This window comes from Colletes latitarsis, chromosome 2, assembly GCF_051014445.1.
Source record: "Colletes latitarsis isolate SP2378_abdomen chromosome 2, iyColLati1, whole genome shotgun sequence".
Classification (NCBI taxonomy): Eukaryota; Metazoa; Arthropoda; class Insecta; order Hymenoptera; family Colletidae; genus Colletes; species Colletes latitarsis.
Window position 1 is genome coordinate 23,698,097 of NC_135135.1, and position 13,768 is coordinate 23,711,864.

The 13,768-nt window shown below is 46.1% G+C and overlaps 1 protein-coding gene across 6 annotated transcripts in view; it reads left to right on the plus strand.

Annotated features, from left to right (window-relative positions):
- Window positions 1-13,768, plus strand: part of Fz2 (frizzled 2) — a 129,275-nt gene that overhangs the window by 88,632 nt on the left and 26,875 nt on the right. For 4 of the 6 annotated variants that reach the window (XM_076777541.1, XM_076777523.1, XM_076777531.1 and 1 more), the window contains one exon: window positions 12,610-12,666. The exons of the other annotated variants lie outside the window; for them this stretch is intronic. In XM_076777541.1, coding sequence (XP_076633656.1) covers window positions 12,657-12,666 — 10 coding nt within the window. In that variant the 5' untranslated portion in view covers window positions 12,610-12,656. The remainder of the gene's footprint in view (window positions 1-12,609; window positions 12,667-13,768) is intronic. 6 annotated transcript variants of the gene reach the window in all.

A 13,768-nucleotide genomic window follows, 5' to 3' on the forward strand; every position in this document is an offset into this window, starting at 1 on the left:
GGTATTTGTGTTATCTTATGACAAGTACAGAAGAGGATATTACTATAATGAATGCTATTTATATAATGATATCTGAAAATGCAGCAGGAGGAAACTGTCAAGTTATTTATAGCGTGTATAAAACCGTGAACTTTACGTGGTATGCGCGTCGTAAGTCATGAAATGGCATCGGTGAACAGCGTCTGTCAATCCCATCGAGACGTTTCAATATTTCCACAGTTTCCCTCTACGTTCCGAGAAAGTATCCCCCCCCCCCCCACGACTGGTTGGCGCAGCATTTTCCAAGCAGCGTTTCGTGTTCCCTGGATCTTTTGACATTCCACCAGGCTCCTAATCTGGCTATCTCAACAGCTATCTACTATTTATTATTCGAAAGGTATGTCGTACCCACTCCCTTACATGCCCTAATCTGGCGCTATCTGCTGCGCGTTGTTTGAAATCCATATTTCACCGAGACCTGTAAACAGACTTAATCCGAGTGTTATCTGCTATTTGTTATTTGAAAGACACTGCTATTTATTATTCGAAATACACGGGGGTACCAGGCGGCCCAACGCGCAACGGAACCCCGAAGCGATCTATCATTCGCGCTATTTATTATAGCAGGGGACGCGTTTAACCGAGTCTTTAACGCGAAGAATGAGGTAGTCGCGCCCCGTACGTGTTCATCGCGACGTCCCTTTCCCGAAAGCGTGCAAAACGATCGCTAGGAGTTTCGCCGGCTCGACATCACCCACCTGGACGACGATATATCACGCGAAACGAGCCGGGTAGATCGACTTCTTATTGGCTTGGCAACGGAGACCCACGGTCTCCGAGCAACATGACTAATTATTGCTGTCCCGCTTCGGTGCCGTCTAGTTTACCTTTGCAGCGGCAACCGACGCTTTCCCGGACCCGTAATTTCTCACGCAAACAACCCGCGTCGCGAGCGGTCCGGTTCAACGCGATTCTCGCTCCTTTTTCGCGATTTACCGGCCAACATCTCCCCAACAAGGCCCGAATACGACCGCCATCGTTGCAACAGATGATTAGGAATTCGCGAATAACTATTATAAGCCCTTTCCACTGCGAGATATTTGGAAGAGAAGGAAAGGGGAGAACACTAGCGAGAGAGGAAAGTCGAGCGTAGCGCTCTGTCGGCGAGACCGGGAAACGTCGCCACAACAACGAATAAAGATCATCTCCGCGATTATCTCTAAATATTCGCGTATCGAGTCTCGGGCGTAAAACGTTCAAATAGTCGGCGGTGAGCGGTAAAATGGCATAAAAGTCTTGACGCGTTCGCGCAAATCCGGGTCGTAATCTGAAGCTGCCCGGTCCGCTGTTATCGGGCACGGATGGTCGAGTATCTGATAGAAGCGGACGGATTCCGTGGAAAACGTTCCGATTTATCGTCCCGCGTTTCCGTTCGAACGACACGCCGGAATAAATATCGTCGGCGGTGGCGGGGCTGACGGCCGCTGCCGGGCGAAGAAAAAATATACGGCCGCAAATATCGCCGTCGCGCGGAGCTGGTGCAAATTTAACGAGAGCGCCGGGACGCAGGCAGGAAGGAAGCCGCACGATAGTCGTAAAAAGGCCCGAGAGATAAACGACGCTGAGGTTTTTTTTCCTGTCTTTTTTTATTTTTTACTCTTTCCTTTTTTTTCGGCGGTTAGATTAGATCGGTCGTCGCCGCGGAGCAAAGTCCAACGGAGGCGGACGCCGTTCCGTTCTTTCGTTCACAGCGTCGCGACGCGTCGCCATCGTTTCAATTAATCTCGGGGATCGTTCGAATAATTATTTTTTTTTCTTTTTTTCTAATATGAATCTATTCCTATCTGACAGAGTTTGTCACCTTTTTATCTAGGTTGCAAACGTACGTCTGTTAAAAATGTTAGAAACGTCTTTCTCTAAGAATAATTAATGCATAGAGAGCACAGGTTGGAGAAACTTTGTGGACGCGACCGTAGAAGGCAGGCGAGATCAACGCGCGCGAACGATTTCGCGTAACCTGTTACCTGGATGGAACTTTCTAGTTCTTATTTGTCACTGGTGTGTTTCCATGTTTTTTTTTTTTCCGCGACACGTTGGTTTGTTTTTTAAAATTCCGTGGCCAGTTCGGATCCCGATGGAAAGGTGGGTCGTGCCGGTGATCCGTGGGGCACGCGGCGCTCGAATAGACGGGCCCCGGGAGTCATTATCGACGTCGTTTCGCGCGTCGTCCCACTTGGGTCGAGCAAAAAAGCGCGTTCCACGCTTTAGTATCCGGTAAACCTACATCTGGAGGTGCCTCCCATTATGCGAACGGGTTCCCCGAGAATCCATGGCCTTTTTTGGTCCACCCTCGACGACTCCCCGGCCCGTGAAACCCCCATGAAAGGCGAAGGTGAACGGTCGGGTCTCTCTCCGGAGTCAGCGTGAAAAGAGCGCTTAATGAAAGAAAGAAAATGTTTGGAAAGGGCGAAAACGGAAACGGGAACGGTGCGTTTGAGACCGTGACCCGCTTTCAAAGAGACGGACAATGGTTACATCGGTGCCCTCGGCCATAGTCGATTCTTCTTGAAAATTGCGCGCTCGCGTCGTGGGATACGCGATCGGTAGAAAAAGAAAATAGAAAAACGAATGAACGATGCGCGAGCGCGTTATTATCATTTGAATCGTGGATCGTCTCCATTCAACCGCGACTTCGCCTTGTATCGATCGCCGCCCCCGTCCCGTGCTTATGAATTTATTCAAGTTGGATGCCGCTTTAATTGACGACAATTCGACGAAATAGTTTTTATAATTCAGTCGTTTCGCAGGGATGCTTCTTCTTGAGGAGTGTATTGAACGCCCCCGCACCCTTCGTTGCGACCCTCGTTGTATCGGTTCCTCGACGATTTTAAATACTACGTACAATCGTTTCTGGACAGAGGGAACGGTTTCCCTCGTGTTTTCCTATGTGTGCGAATAAGTAGGAATTACGCCTCTTCCGCGTAGACGTTTCTTTCATTTCAATAAATTTACCGGAGCTTTATGGAATTAGACCAATCGATCGTAGGAGCATATTCCCTCGGAGTGTTTTCCGATGAAAGAATGGTCAAAGTGGAAACGCCATTACCTATGGAAATATTCCCTCGCTCGAATAATTTTAATTTCAATTTTCTTTTTCATCAGGGTTACCTCTTTCCAGTTTTGCACAGTACACTAGTTGGGATTAAGAATTATTTTAATCGGTGAAACGCTACATTTTATCAATCAAGACTTGCGAAAAATTCAGTGCCCCCGTGTGTAAACATTCACAAAATGGCGCTCAACGGACATTTTAAACGCTCTAAAAGACATTCATGGCCAGATACGCGAACGATACAGATTTAAGTACCTCGTATTTTTGCGTTATTCTGCGTTCTCATAAGTTTCCACGCTTTTACGTGGATACCTTTTGAATCCGAAATCCGAACAATGTTCCGTACCATTCATCGTGGCCGTGCATTGGCATTAATTCGTACGTGGTATAAGTCTACCTTTATTCGAAGTTTCGTAAATCTCGCGTGCAGTCTGGAACGTGAAAGCAAAGTACTTCTTAATATAACTGGAGTGTCGCTCGCTCAATAAGATGTCAATATCTTTATCCTTTTACCTGCGTTCTTATTCATACGTTGTGGGGCAGACACTCGCTCCTTCCGCCACGGTGCAACTTTATAACCGTCGAGACAATTTTGTGTAACGCAGAAACTTTACTGGTCGAGTATTTAAATATAAATGACCCGATTTCTTTAAAGGGATCGTGGATAAATTAATCCGCAGATAGGAAGGAATCGTAGCGAGACGATGTGGGCACTCTGTGTGTGCCTCGAAACCGATGAAATCGTTCTGATAAGTAACCATAAAACCTGATCTTGTAAAGTTATGCGAGTAATCCTTATTTTGTCTTTGATGTTTCCAATTACAATCAAAGTGTCAGCCTCTGGTCAATTTGCATTTTCAGGACGCTCGATGCGATCGTATCGTCGAAGATTTTTCTTTACTTTAATATTGAATAAAATTGAAGGAGCACAAAACACGTGATTGTTAGCTTGGACCGTACGCGATAATATCCAGGTAGAGGCGAACGGATATTTCCGTTTCTGATGCAAATTGCTCGCGAGGAATGCGGATAATGTCGAGTAATTTTTGCTCGACCGTGAGGTGTCTGGTCTAATACAATTCCTAGGTTCTTCCAGGATTGATGTTCCTGTATCCCATCTGTACACGTCGCGATCCGTCTTCAAACGCTGACGCAGGACAGACGAGACGTATAGCGATCCGTCTGCAACGCGTTATAGGAGGCATGTACGATATTCTATGCAACTATCGTCGATACTAGTACACGAAGTTGGGTTATAGCACACTACCGCGTGGCTGTCGTTGCAGCTCGTAGTAGGTCTCTTAGGATAAATCGTTACGTCTATGGCCCCTATTAACCCTTTAATTTCACCTTCCTCTATGCGGGTCGGGAAAGCCTCGGCAAACTCGTCGCGAACGAATAAAAATTGATTTCCTTAACGCATCTGTAACGACTCGTTAAATTAAAGTAAGATTTATGCTTTGGACGAAATAATTTCAAATTTCGAAACGGGTCTCGTTGGACTTCTTTCCTCGTTGCAACTCGAGATTATTCGACGTTAAAAATCATTGTTAAAAAAATTTTTAAACGTTGTATCGTAAATGAATCTTGCTCGTCTCAGATAGCAGACAATTTCTCGCGAACGAAAGGAAAAGAAACACTGCGCAGAGATATTTTCAGCCTCCCCCCTGGAGGTTCGTCTCAAAACGTGAATCGCGGGCGATGCTTATTTATTGCGTTAATTACAACGAGCTGTTTTCCCTTGCTATAACGCCTGCAATGGTGCCGCGTTATTGTGAGTCGAGCGGCGGTAGGAGGTGGGGTGGTTGGGCGAGACAAAGAGGGGCGGACACCAGGTAGGGGGAGGTTGTGTTGCGTATCGCCACGAGGGGGTCGCGAGAGAAGACTCGATGCGGTTGTTGCTCGTCTAGCATGGGCGCGAAACTTTTGCTTCTGCCACGTCGTCGAAGCATAGTGGTTAAATGAATTATTTTTTAACGAGGCGGGCATTATACCAGCGACGTCGTTGTTCCTCGCTGTTGTTTCGCGGAAAAACTTGGCGAACGCGTCTCGCTGTACGGGACTTTTTCCTCCTCCTGGCAGCCGCCCCTCCTCCGGACACTCTGAGCGCTTTTCATGTCGCGTCAACCTCGCCGAGTCGCGCCACGACCAACCAACCAACCCTCCCCTCGTACGCCTCTTACCCCCCCTGGTCCCTTTTCCCCTTTCTGGCGCGCACAGTCGTTTGCCGTGGCGCACACACAGGGAAGCGAGAAGAAGCGTACGCGACACCCGTCCCTTTGACTCTTCTCTACGGTGGGCAGGTGAAACCGTAATCGACGCACGCCAGGCACAACTACGCTCTGTTCCCTCCGGCTGTATGTGTGCGTGTGCGCGCGCGTGTGTGTGTACGGGTGTTCACGATAGAAGCCTCCAGACGGTGGATTAACCTTTCCACGCTCGAAGACGCGGCGTTTCGTCTCGTTTAATGAAATCACGCGTTAAATGCCGAACGCCGCGGCGAGGAATTACGCGTGCGATAACGAGGGATGAATCCGACCTGCTCCACAATTTTGACCCACTTACGAGGGTTTCGCTGGTGATAGAGATTTTTAGAAATTTTAGCCATTCACCTCCTTGGGAATATCCCAAAGAAATATTATTTACGCTTGTCTCGAAGACGGGGTTTAAGATACTGTGAGATCGCGTGAAGAATCGAGAATTTCTGATATCGTTGTCAATGCGGTTGTAAATGAAAGGAATTCAGAAAACATACATAGGATTCGAACTCACGACCTGGGGCGCATAAGTCACGGTGACAGAGATTGATATTCGTAGTCTACGCACCTGGATATGTTGGTTTAATTAGTAATATCTCTAAGAGCGTAGAGTTACCGCACCTAATGGTTTCCACGTAACGACAGGGACCCGTGATAAAGCATGCTATAAAAGTAGGTTGAAATCGGAGGAGGACAGGTTGAGCCCTTCCCTCGTAAGCATATGCTAAGTATATATTGTTCCGCGCAGGTGACACACCACCGAGGCTATTTATTAGGTACAAGGATTAAATCAGTGTTCAGGAATTACGTGAATATAGTAATTTCACACGGCTGCATTACGATAATCTATTAAGTCGGCAACAGCTGGCGCACGCCGGTCAGTTTGGTTCTGCAAGGGAACCTACAAGGTGTGCCGATAATTTAGGTACACTGCGCGTTAATATCGCGAGGAGGCTCGCTCGAGATCGGCTCGTACAACCAGAATTTAATTAAAGGTACGAATTTACTCGGACCGCTTGCATTAACCCGCTGCATCTGATAATTATGCAAACGTTTCGTTCCGTCGACTCGATAATATAAAATCGAATTTTTCAGAAAATATTTAAGACTACTTTCTTGATTTTTAATTATATTTTCTCTTGTAATATATTCTCCTGTTTTTCTACCACCCTTAAATTTCAACAGACGTGTAACCCCTTCTCGAATCGCATCGTCCACCCCCCCGTTATCCTCGCAACCTTTTTCTCATTTTCCTGTTTTCTCCCAATGCTTCATCCCTATCATCCCCCCCAGCAAGTCATCAACCCTCCTCTTCCTCCCGGAGCTTTACATTTCCACGCTGGAGTGCTCCAGTATTTTCACTCTCTTTCCCACATAATTCACATTTCCTTTCGTCCAAATCCTCCCAATACCTGCTACCATTTTCTTCGCCACTCAACCTTGCCATTGCTCGTATCTTCTCTCGTATTCCACTTTCTCCTTTAAGTACCTCGAAAAGCCAACCACCCTCGCGTTCTTGTACTTCAGTGTGTTCTAGACTCCCCCAGTTCTGTCCATTCTTTCTCGTTCTTATACCTACTTGTCTCTGCCAACAAAAAATAAGTCTCGAATTATTTATTTTTTTCTGATTACAAATTGTAATGTACTGTTTCTCGAAGTATAGCGATCTATACAATGTCTGTCTCCGTTCCGATGCTTCTACTTGTCGACGATAACGTTCACGAACCAGCGATAAACAACGAATTACAATGGCACGCAACGCCACGGTACCAAAGGACAATTAACCGCGCATTATTTCTCATAACGCAATACGCTCTTCCCGGGGAGTTGTTTACCGCGCCTACGATTTTCGACTCGTCGAGACAAGAGTAAATTAAGCGCGCATTACTCTTCGTGAGCGTAAAATATATCCTCCCGCGAGTTGTTTACCGCGCGGAGTTCTGAAACCGAGGCTCGCCGAGCGAAATTTTTCGCCCGGTTTCGCGCAACGCTCGCCTCGATTATATCCTCCCACGCGCGGCTTTCCTACGCGCGAGGCCCACTTTTTATCCCGGTTACACAATTCCGCATAATTTTGCTGCAGCCCCGTCCCACAGCGTGTGTGCCATTTTAACAACCCAACTTCGCTTTGCGATATCTAGAACTCATTATCAAAGACCCCTTTTTACAATAATAATTATTCTTCCAGGCCAAATTATACAAACATTTTCCCCCTTCGAATAATATAATGTTAGTAATTCTAGTTGTTTCAACTTTTCGTGTTTGAAAACTCACTGGGGCATTTTTTGACCCACCAATGGTCCAAAGAGTTAATTAATCGGTGATCGGTTATTGCTCGCGTTATCGTGGCGCGAGCAGCGAAATTTAACGTCGAATGTATTATGATATTATCCATTTAGCGTGGCTAGAGTGGCGTAGTATCGGAGCGTGCGTGTCAGTGTGGGCCGCGCGATTCACGGAATACCGCTCGCGGACCACGTATCTGCATAACGGGTGTGCGGCTGAAAAGGGAGGAAAAAAAAATGGGCAGCCGTGGTCGTGGTCGTCGTCTTCTCCGTAGCCATGCGAGTTAACACCAGTTGCGGGACGACTCCCTCCTCCTCTCTGGTTTCTCCCCTCCGTTCGGTTGGCGGCCGTTTGCTCGGTTGTTTCGCCTCTACCTTCCGCTCCTCCGTGCCTCTTCCTCCGCTTCTCTCTCGTTTCGTTCGACTCTGACCAGCCCTGGCTGGAATCTGCATCGAAACGCAGATAGAAGAAGAGCGTAGGAGCGAGAAAGGCTGAGGGCTAGGTCCCCTTCGAAAGGTCAGGAGAGCTCCGTGAATCCTGGCGAGATCGGCGATCGTAACTCTTCGAAGGAGGAGGAATCCGTGGTTCGGCTCGGTTCCACGAACGATAGATAAATAAAGGAGATAGCGGTCGAAGGGAAAGAATTGTTCCTTTGTTGTCTCCCAGTGGCTCCCGTGGCCGGCGACGAAGCACGCGGGGACACGCGATGGAAATTGAAGCAACAAAATAAAGAGCCGATTCAGAGGGTTGCTTGCAAACGAGAGGCCCTCCAGTGTGACGCTCGACTTTTTAATGGGATTTTGCGCAACGATAGTCCTCGAAACACTCCAACTAACGATTAGCGGTTTCGCAAGTATTTTACGTCGAAATTATTCGTGGTTCCCTCGCTATTCAATGGGATGATCCGAAACCTTGTTTCAGGAATACTTAACGATTCGATGAAATATTTAATTTCAAAATTCTTGGGTGTTACGTGGCTCTCCCCCGTTGGGATCACGCTCGCGTTTCTTGTCGTAGAATTTTTCGAGTGTATCTTACGATCTACGCTCAAACCTTTCGCTGCAATGGAGGTTGCCGACAGCGTGCTGGCTCCTATGCCAGTCGAGCCGCGAGTTTATACTTCGACACGGAGTGTAACATCTGCTGCTTTGCCGTATTATGCAAATTACTGGGGGTTTTTTTTTTAATTTTAAATAATATTTATAGTTGTTCTCGCTGATAAAAAATACGAATACGCGACCGAGTTTCAAAGTTCAAGATCGTTTAAAAGAAAACCCTTTCCATGATTAAAATGGATAAAATTATTTTCGGTTGCGGGGGTCAAATACAATCATTTTTGGTGAATAGACATACCCTCGAAATCCTGCGCATTTTCGAAAAAAAAATTCAAGAAGGTGAGAAATTTTTCGACAAAATTAAAAAATTTCAAATCGTTCTAAAAAAATTATTTTTGATTGCAGGGACCAATTATAATAATTTTTGGTCAATAGACATACCCTCGAAATCCTAACCATTTTCGAGAAAAAAATTCAGTAAGGGCGGAACTTTGAACGTTAATAACTTCTTAACGAAGCCACCATCAACAAATTGGTATTCTTGATTTTCGTCTTATTTTGGCCTCTAGAATCTCGCATTAAAATTTTTTCCAGGGGTGGCCGAACACCCTGTATATAAGGACCCGCGAAGCGACGCGCGGCGTTAGAATGCCAAAAGGGTTCTCGCCGCCTCCTCGTAGATGGTGCTCGATGACGCGCCAGCACGGGCCCTTTTGAATCCTCGTGGCCAGAAAGTAACTCGAAACTGCTAAACGTTACCCGGGGCTTTTTAAGGCTCTCGCGGATCGGTCCTGGCGAACCTGGCCGCGATAAAGATCGAGGAGGCACTTTGTCGGGTTGCTGGCTCGCCGAGTGCCGGATGAAATTTGCGGCGTTTTCCTCGCGGTGTCGCGTTACGCCGCAGAATCCTTGGAAAAAGTACGGAACCATGGCAATAAACGTAACCCGACGTTGCTCTTTGTCTTACCGCCGGCTTCGAGGAATCTTTGAGCGGCTCGAAATAAGTAGCTTCCCTTTTGTACGGGCGATCATTGCGCGGGGAAATATCGGAAGAAGGTTCGGGGAAAAAAGACGATACGCGGAGCGGAACTGGCCAGCGACAAAGAATAGGATTGGGTTTCACGAAACCGCGGTGAATTTCAGTAATCTCCGAATACACTCGGTCCGCCGACCACGTTCCAGGGATCTATATTTCACCGCCTCTGTACCGGGGGATTGATTTTTTTTCTGCCAGCGGAAACCAATACCTGACACTGGTTAACGCGCAGTCCGTCGGACGTTTAGTTTATTGTCGTCGAATCACCGGCAGTTTCTTCGCTTACCTTTTGGGAACACAGGATATATCAAAATAGAGAATTTTTTCTGATATATTTTCGATCGATTACACATCGTTTTAAATATCCGCAAGAACGAAACCATGAGAATATCGTACGCGTATAGTTTGCGTTCGAATTTCGCCCTCCGCGAGCCATTGTTCGACGAAATCGTGAAGGAGGAATCGAGAGTTTGCAATCGGTGTTTAATCAAAACGCGAGTTTAATTATTGGGTTTCGTTCCAGATGTGCTTGTCGAACTCGAGAGTAATACTCATCTGGCATAACGCTTCGATCGTTTGAACAGTTTGCAATTACTCGATATTTGATTAACGTATAATTAGTTTAAACAGGTTGTCTGTTTAGATAAGGCACAGTATAGCAGAAGCTTCTTTGCGCGGTGCGTGTGATATATTATTCTTTGTTTCGATTCTAAATTATCGCCACGAAAAAATCGAAATCCTATTTCATTTAAAACGCAATTTGTAATGTACATAAAATTGAACGAGGACGAGTATAACTCGCTGAAGAATCTTTAGTGGCTTGGTCGTCGAATGGAGCCGCGGGTGCGTGGCGATGGTTTTTGGGTTAGGTCAAAATTTTGCGTTATAGTGGTCTCACGGGAAGCTGTTGGGTCGATAGCACCGGCAGGGTCGAAAAGCTTCTCTAAGGGGAGCCCTGATGGTGGGTGGAATAACGGTGGTTGGAATGGTGGTGGTGGAGTGGCGGCCCTATCGACCGTGTGCCAACGAGGAACGTCGTCACCGCACCATAAGATTTTCCATTACGGTCTTCCCTTCGCATTGGTATCTACGAGGATACACCGCATACTTCCTGCAGACGGTTCAAATTTTCCTCGAATCAATACCAACCTGCCATTGTTCGCCCGAATTTTCGAATTTCGTCTACCTTCGTAAAGGCCACCTCTTACCACTCGTAAACTCACCCCTTTTGCAAATCTTTATTCCACTTTTGTGAAAAATATTTCCCCAAACGGAAGATACAATTTTAATTATAAAATGACGCACTGGTCGATTTCAATATATTTTAAAAAGTCGATTAGTTGGAAAGAATTGCAGATAAATGGCGATCTAATCGTCACGAACGAGCTCTAGGTACTTACTTAGGATCCTTGCGCAGTACTCGCGTGTTAAATTACGTCATGCCGTCAATCTGTTAACACGTTCGCGTTGTGCAACCAGATGTCTCGTTTTTTCCTTTTACGTTGGGCCAAGCACCACGTTTGGAAGAAAATACTCTAGTAGTAGCACCGAAAGAACACTTCGTAGTATACAGGGTGACTGTAGAAGTTGGGCCAGGCTACGGCTCTTGTCTAGCGAATTGATAAAAGAATAATTGTAGAAAAATTCTTGAAGCTCAACAATTGACTTTGAACTAAATACGATTTCTAGTTATTGGACGAAACCAATGAACGTTTATCCGAGGTTTCATTAAAATCAACGTTCGAAGGCTCGCACAGTGTTTCTTGGTGAAGGGATTCCGCGAAAGACGAGCCTCGAAACGGTGGTCGATTCGTTTAGCACGGTTGAACAGACGGCCACCGATGGCTGGTTTCGTGATAACCGGCGGTCGTTCCGCGGAATCGAGATCGGCAGAACACAGAGTCTTAATTAACGTTTTCCTCGCGAAGCCGTAGAAGAAACAGCATCGCGAACGACGAAGAAACGACCTCGTAAGTTCCTCTATTGGTCAACGGACCGATCGGTACAGTTCGCTTTGTCTGCGATCAATCAACCCTTTCCCTGTCCGTGCGTCGTACACGGTGCACGGATACCTATTTCGAAGCAGCCACCTGACCGAAACGGACGCGTTACAGCAGTGCCTCTCAATCCCCAGGCCCCCCTCCCAAAATTGGGCCCAACTTCATTGTGGAACGTCTACAAAGTTTCAGATTTTTTTTAATTAAATTCAGTGTCTTTCAAACGTTCGTTGGTAATGTCTCATATTTTGCAAAAAGAATTGTACTGATATCGTTGAGATCGAAATTAATTTTCATTTAGATAGTAAAATTGAGTTTTACGAGGCACCAAAGAGATTCAGGAGCAAAGCGTAAATAGTCGAAGCAGCCGTTGCGAGAGTTGACAGTGAAAGGGTTGAACTGTCCAGTTCTGTCGGAGGCGACCCGGACGGAGAGAGGCAGGGGAAAATAAGTTTTCTTTGCGTCGCAGAAGGAGATTCCGGTTGCGTCCTCCGTCGTGCATACGGTAGCTACCGGTGCTGTTCCATAGCGGAGAAACCGTCGTCGGCGAACAGGTTCTTTTTGCGCGCGGCGGTTTCGAAAAACCCACCGTTTCCATAAACGAGCCGCAAAATAATGACGTACTTGCTCTCGCCCCATTCGACGAGGTGTGTTTTTAGTTTGCACACGCGGCTAACCGGGCGACCGACTCCCGTTTCAATCGCGTGATAAGGCACCGCCGTGTTCGACGCGTCGTTAGCCTCTGCATCGATACGATACGTATCGATCGGGGGCGGTTGGATTTGCCCCTAATAATTCGATGCTCCCTGCCATTAAAACGAGAAACATTAATACGCAATAAATGCTTTCGTTTGATTCTAACCATATCTTTTTAATTCTGTTCCAGGTGCGTAGCCATACTCCCGTTCGTACGGTGTCGATAATTTTTGCGGGATGACACGGGGTAAGTGTTTCTACCATTATTGTAAATGGAGGGGATCGTCAATTGGTGAAGTGAACTTAGCAATGAGTGACACTGGAGGGGAAAGTAACTGGTAGTAGTGAACCATGTGCAGCGGAGATACACTGTGTGAGTCTACTTTTCATTGGATTGGTTACCTTTATTATTGCACCAACCTATTATTTCTAAGACGAAGGGATTAACGACCCTCGGTTTCACAAGTATGCAGTGACAATTTTAGGATCTAATACATCATCCTTGACGGGCAAACCAATCTATATTCTATTCTATCCATCTACTGTATATGCTTAAGAGAATAAGCATTTTCTAATAGCCACATTGCCCCGAGTACGTGGCTTCAGGCAGCCCAAGGCATCGTTTGGTAAGGTCTTGGCTCGATGGTTTGCTTTTTCGGGGCTCCAAGCCCCCCCACTTCCGGTTCGAATGCTACCAATCATTCTCTGTTAGAACCGTGTCACGAATATGAACGATTAGACTGCGGATCTTATGCAAATTTATATTTTTGGTAATAGAATTAATGAAATGGGTGCTTTGTAGAGTTAATTTGCAATTTTTCACGTATATCTTGTATGATTTGATACCAATCGCTGGTATCGTTCTAATCTGAAGATCGAAGATCGCTCGGAGCGACGATAATATTTCGAAAAAGTCGCGATGTTTACGGGTATCGAGAACGCAGTCTCAGCCTTCCATCGAAGGTTTCTGTCCGTGATAAAATTAGATTGCCATAGTTTTTTGTTCGCGTTGAAAGGATTGTGCTTCGACGTGATACTGAAAGGGGGCAAGTGAAAGGTTTATGAATAAAACGTAAATATTATTGGCGTAAAATTCTAACACAGTGTTTCTGCACACCGGAAGAAGGATTACGTTTCGGTCCAGGCATATCAACCTTATTTTTTACTCGAATGCCACGAATGTACAATTATTTTAACTTTCATTTCTCGACCGTACCAACACCGTAACACCGTTGTATTATCAGCTAACATCCGTAGAATTAATTTTTATTTTCTGCAGAATTTACTTACTTTCTAAAGTGGAAAACAAAACGGCAATAACTTTTCGAGCGGTCATGAGGGAGTAGAAT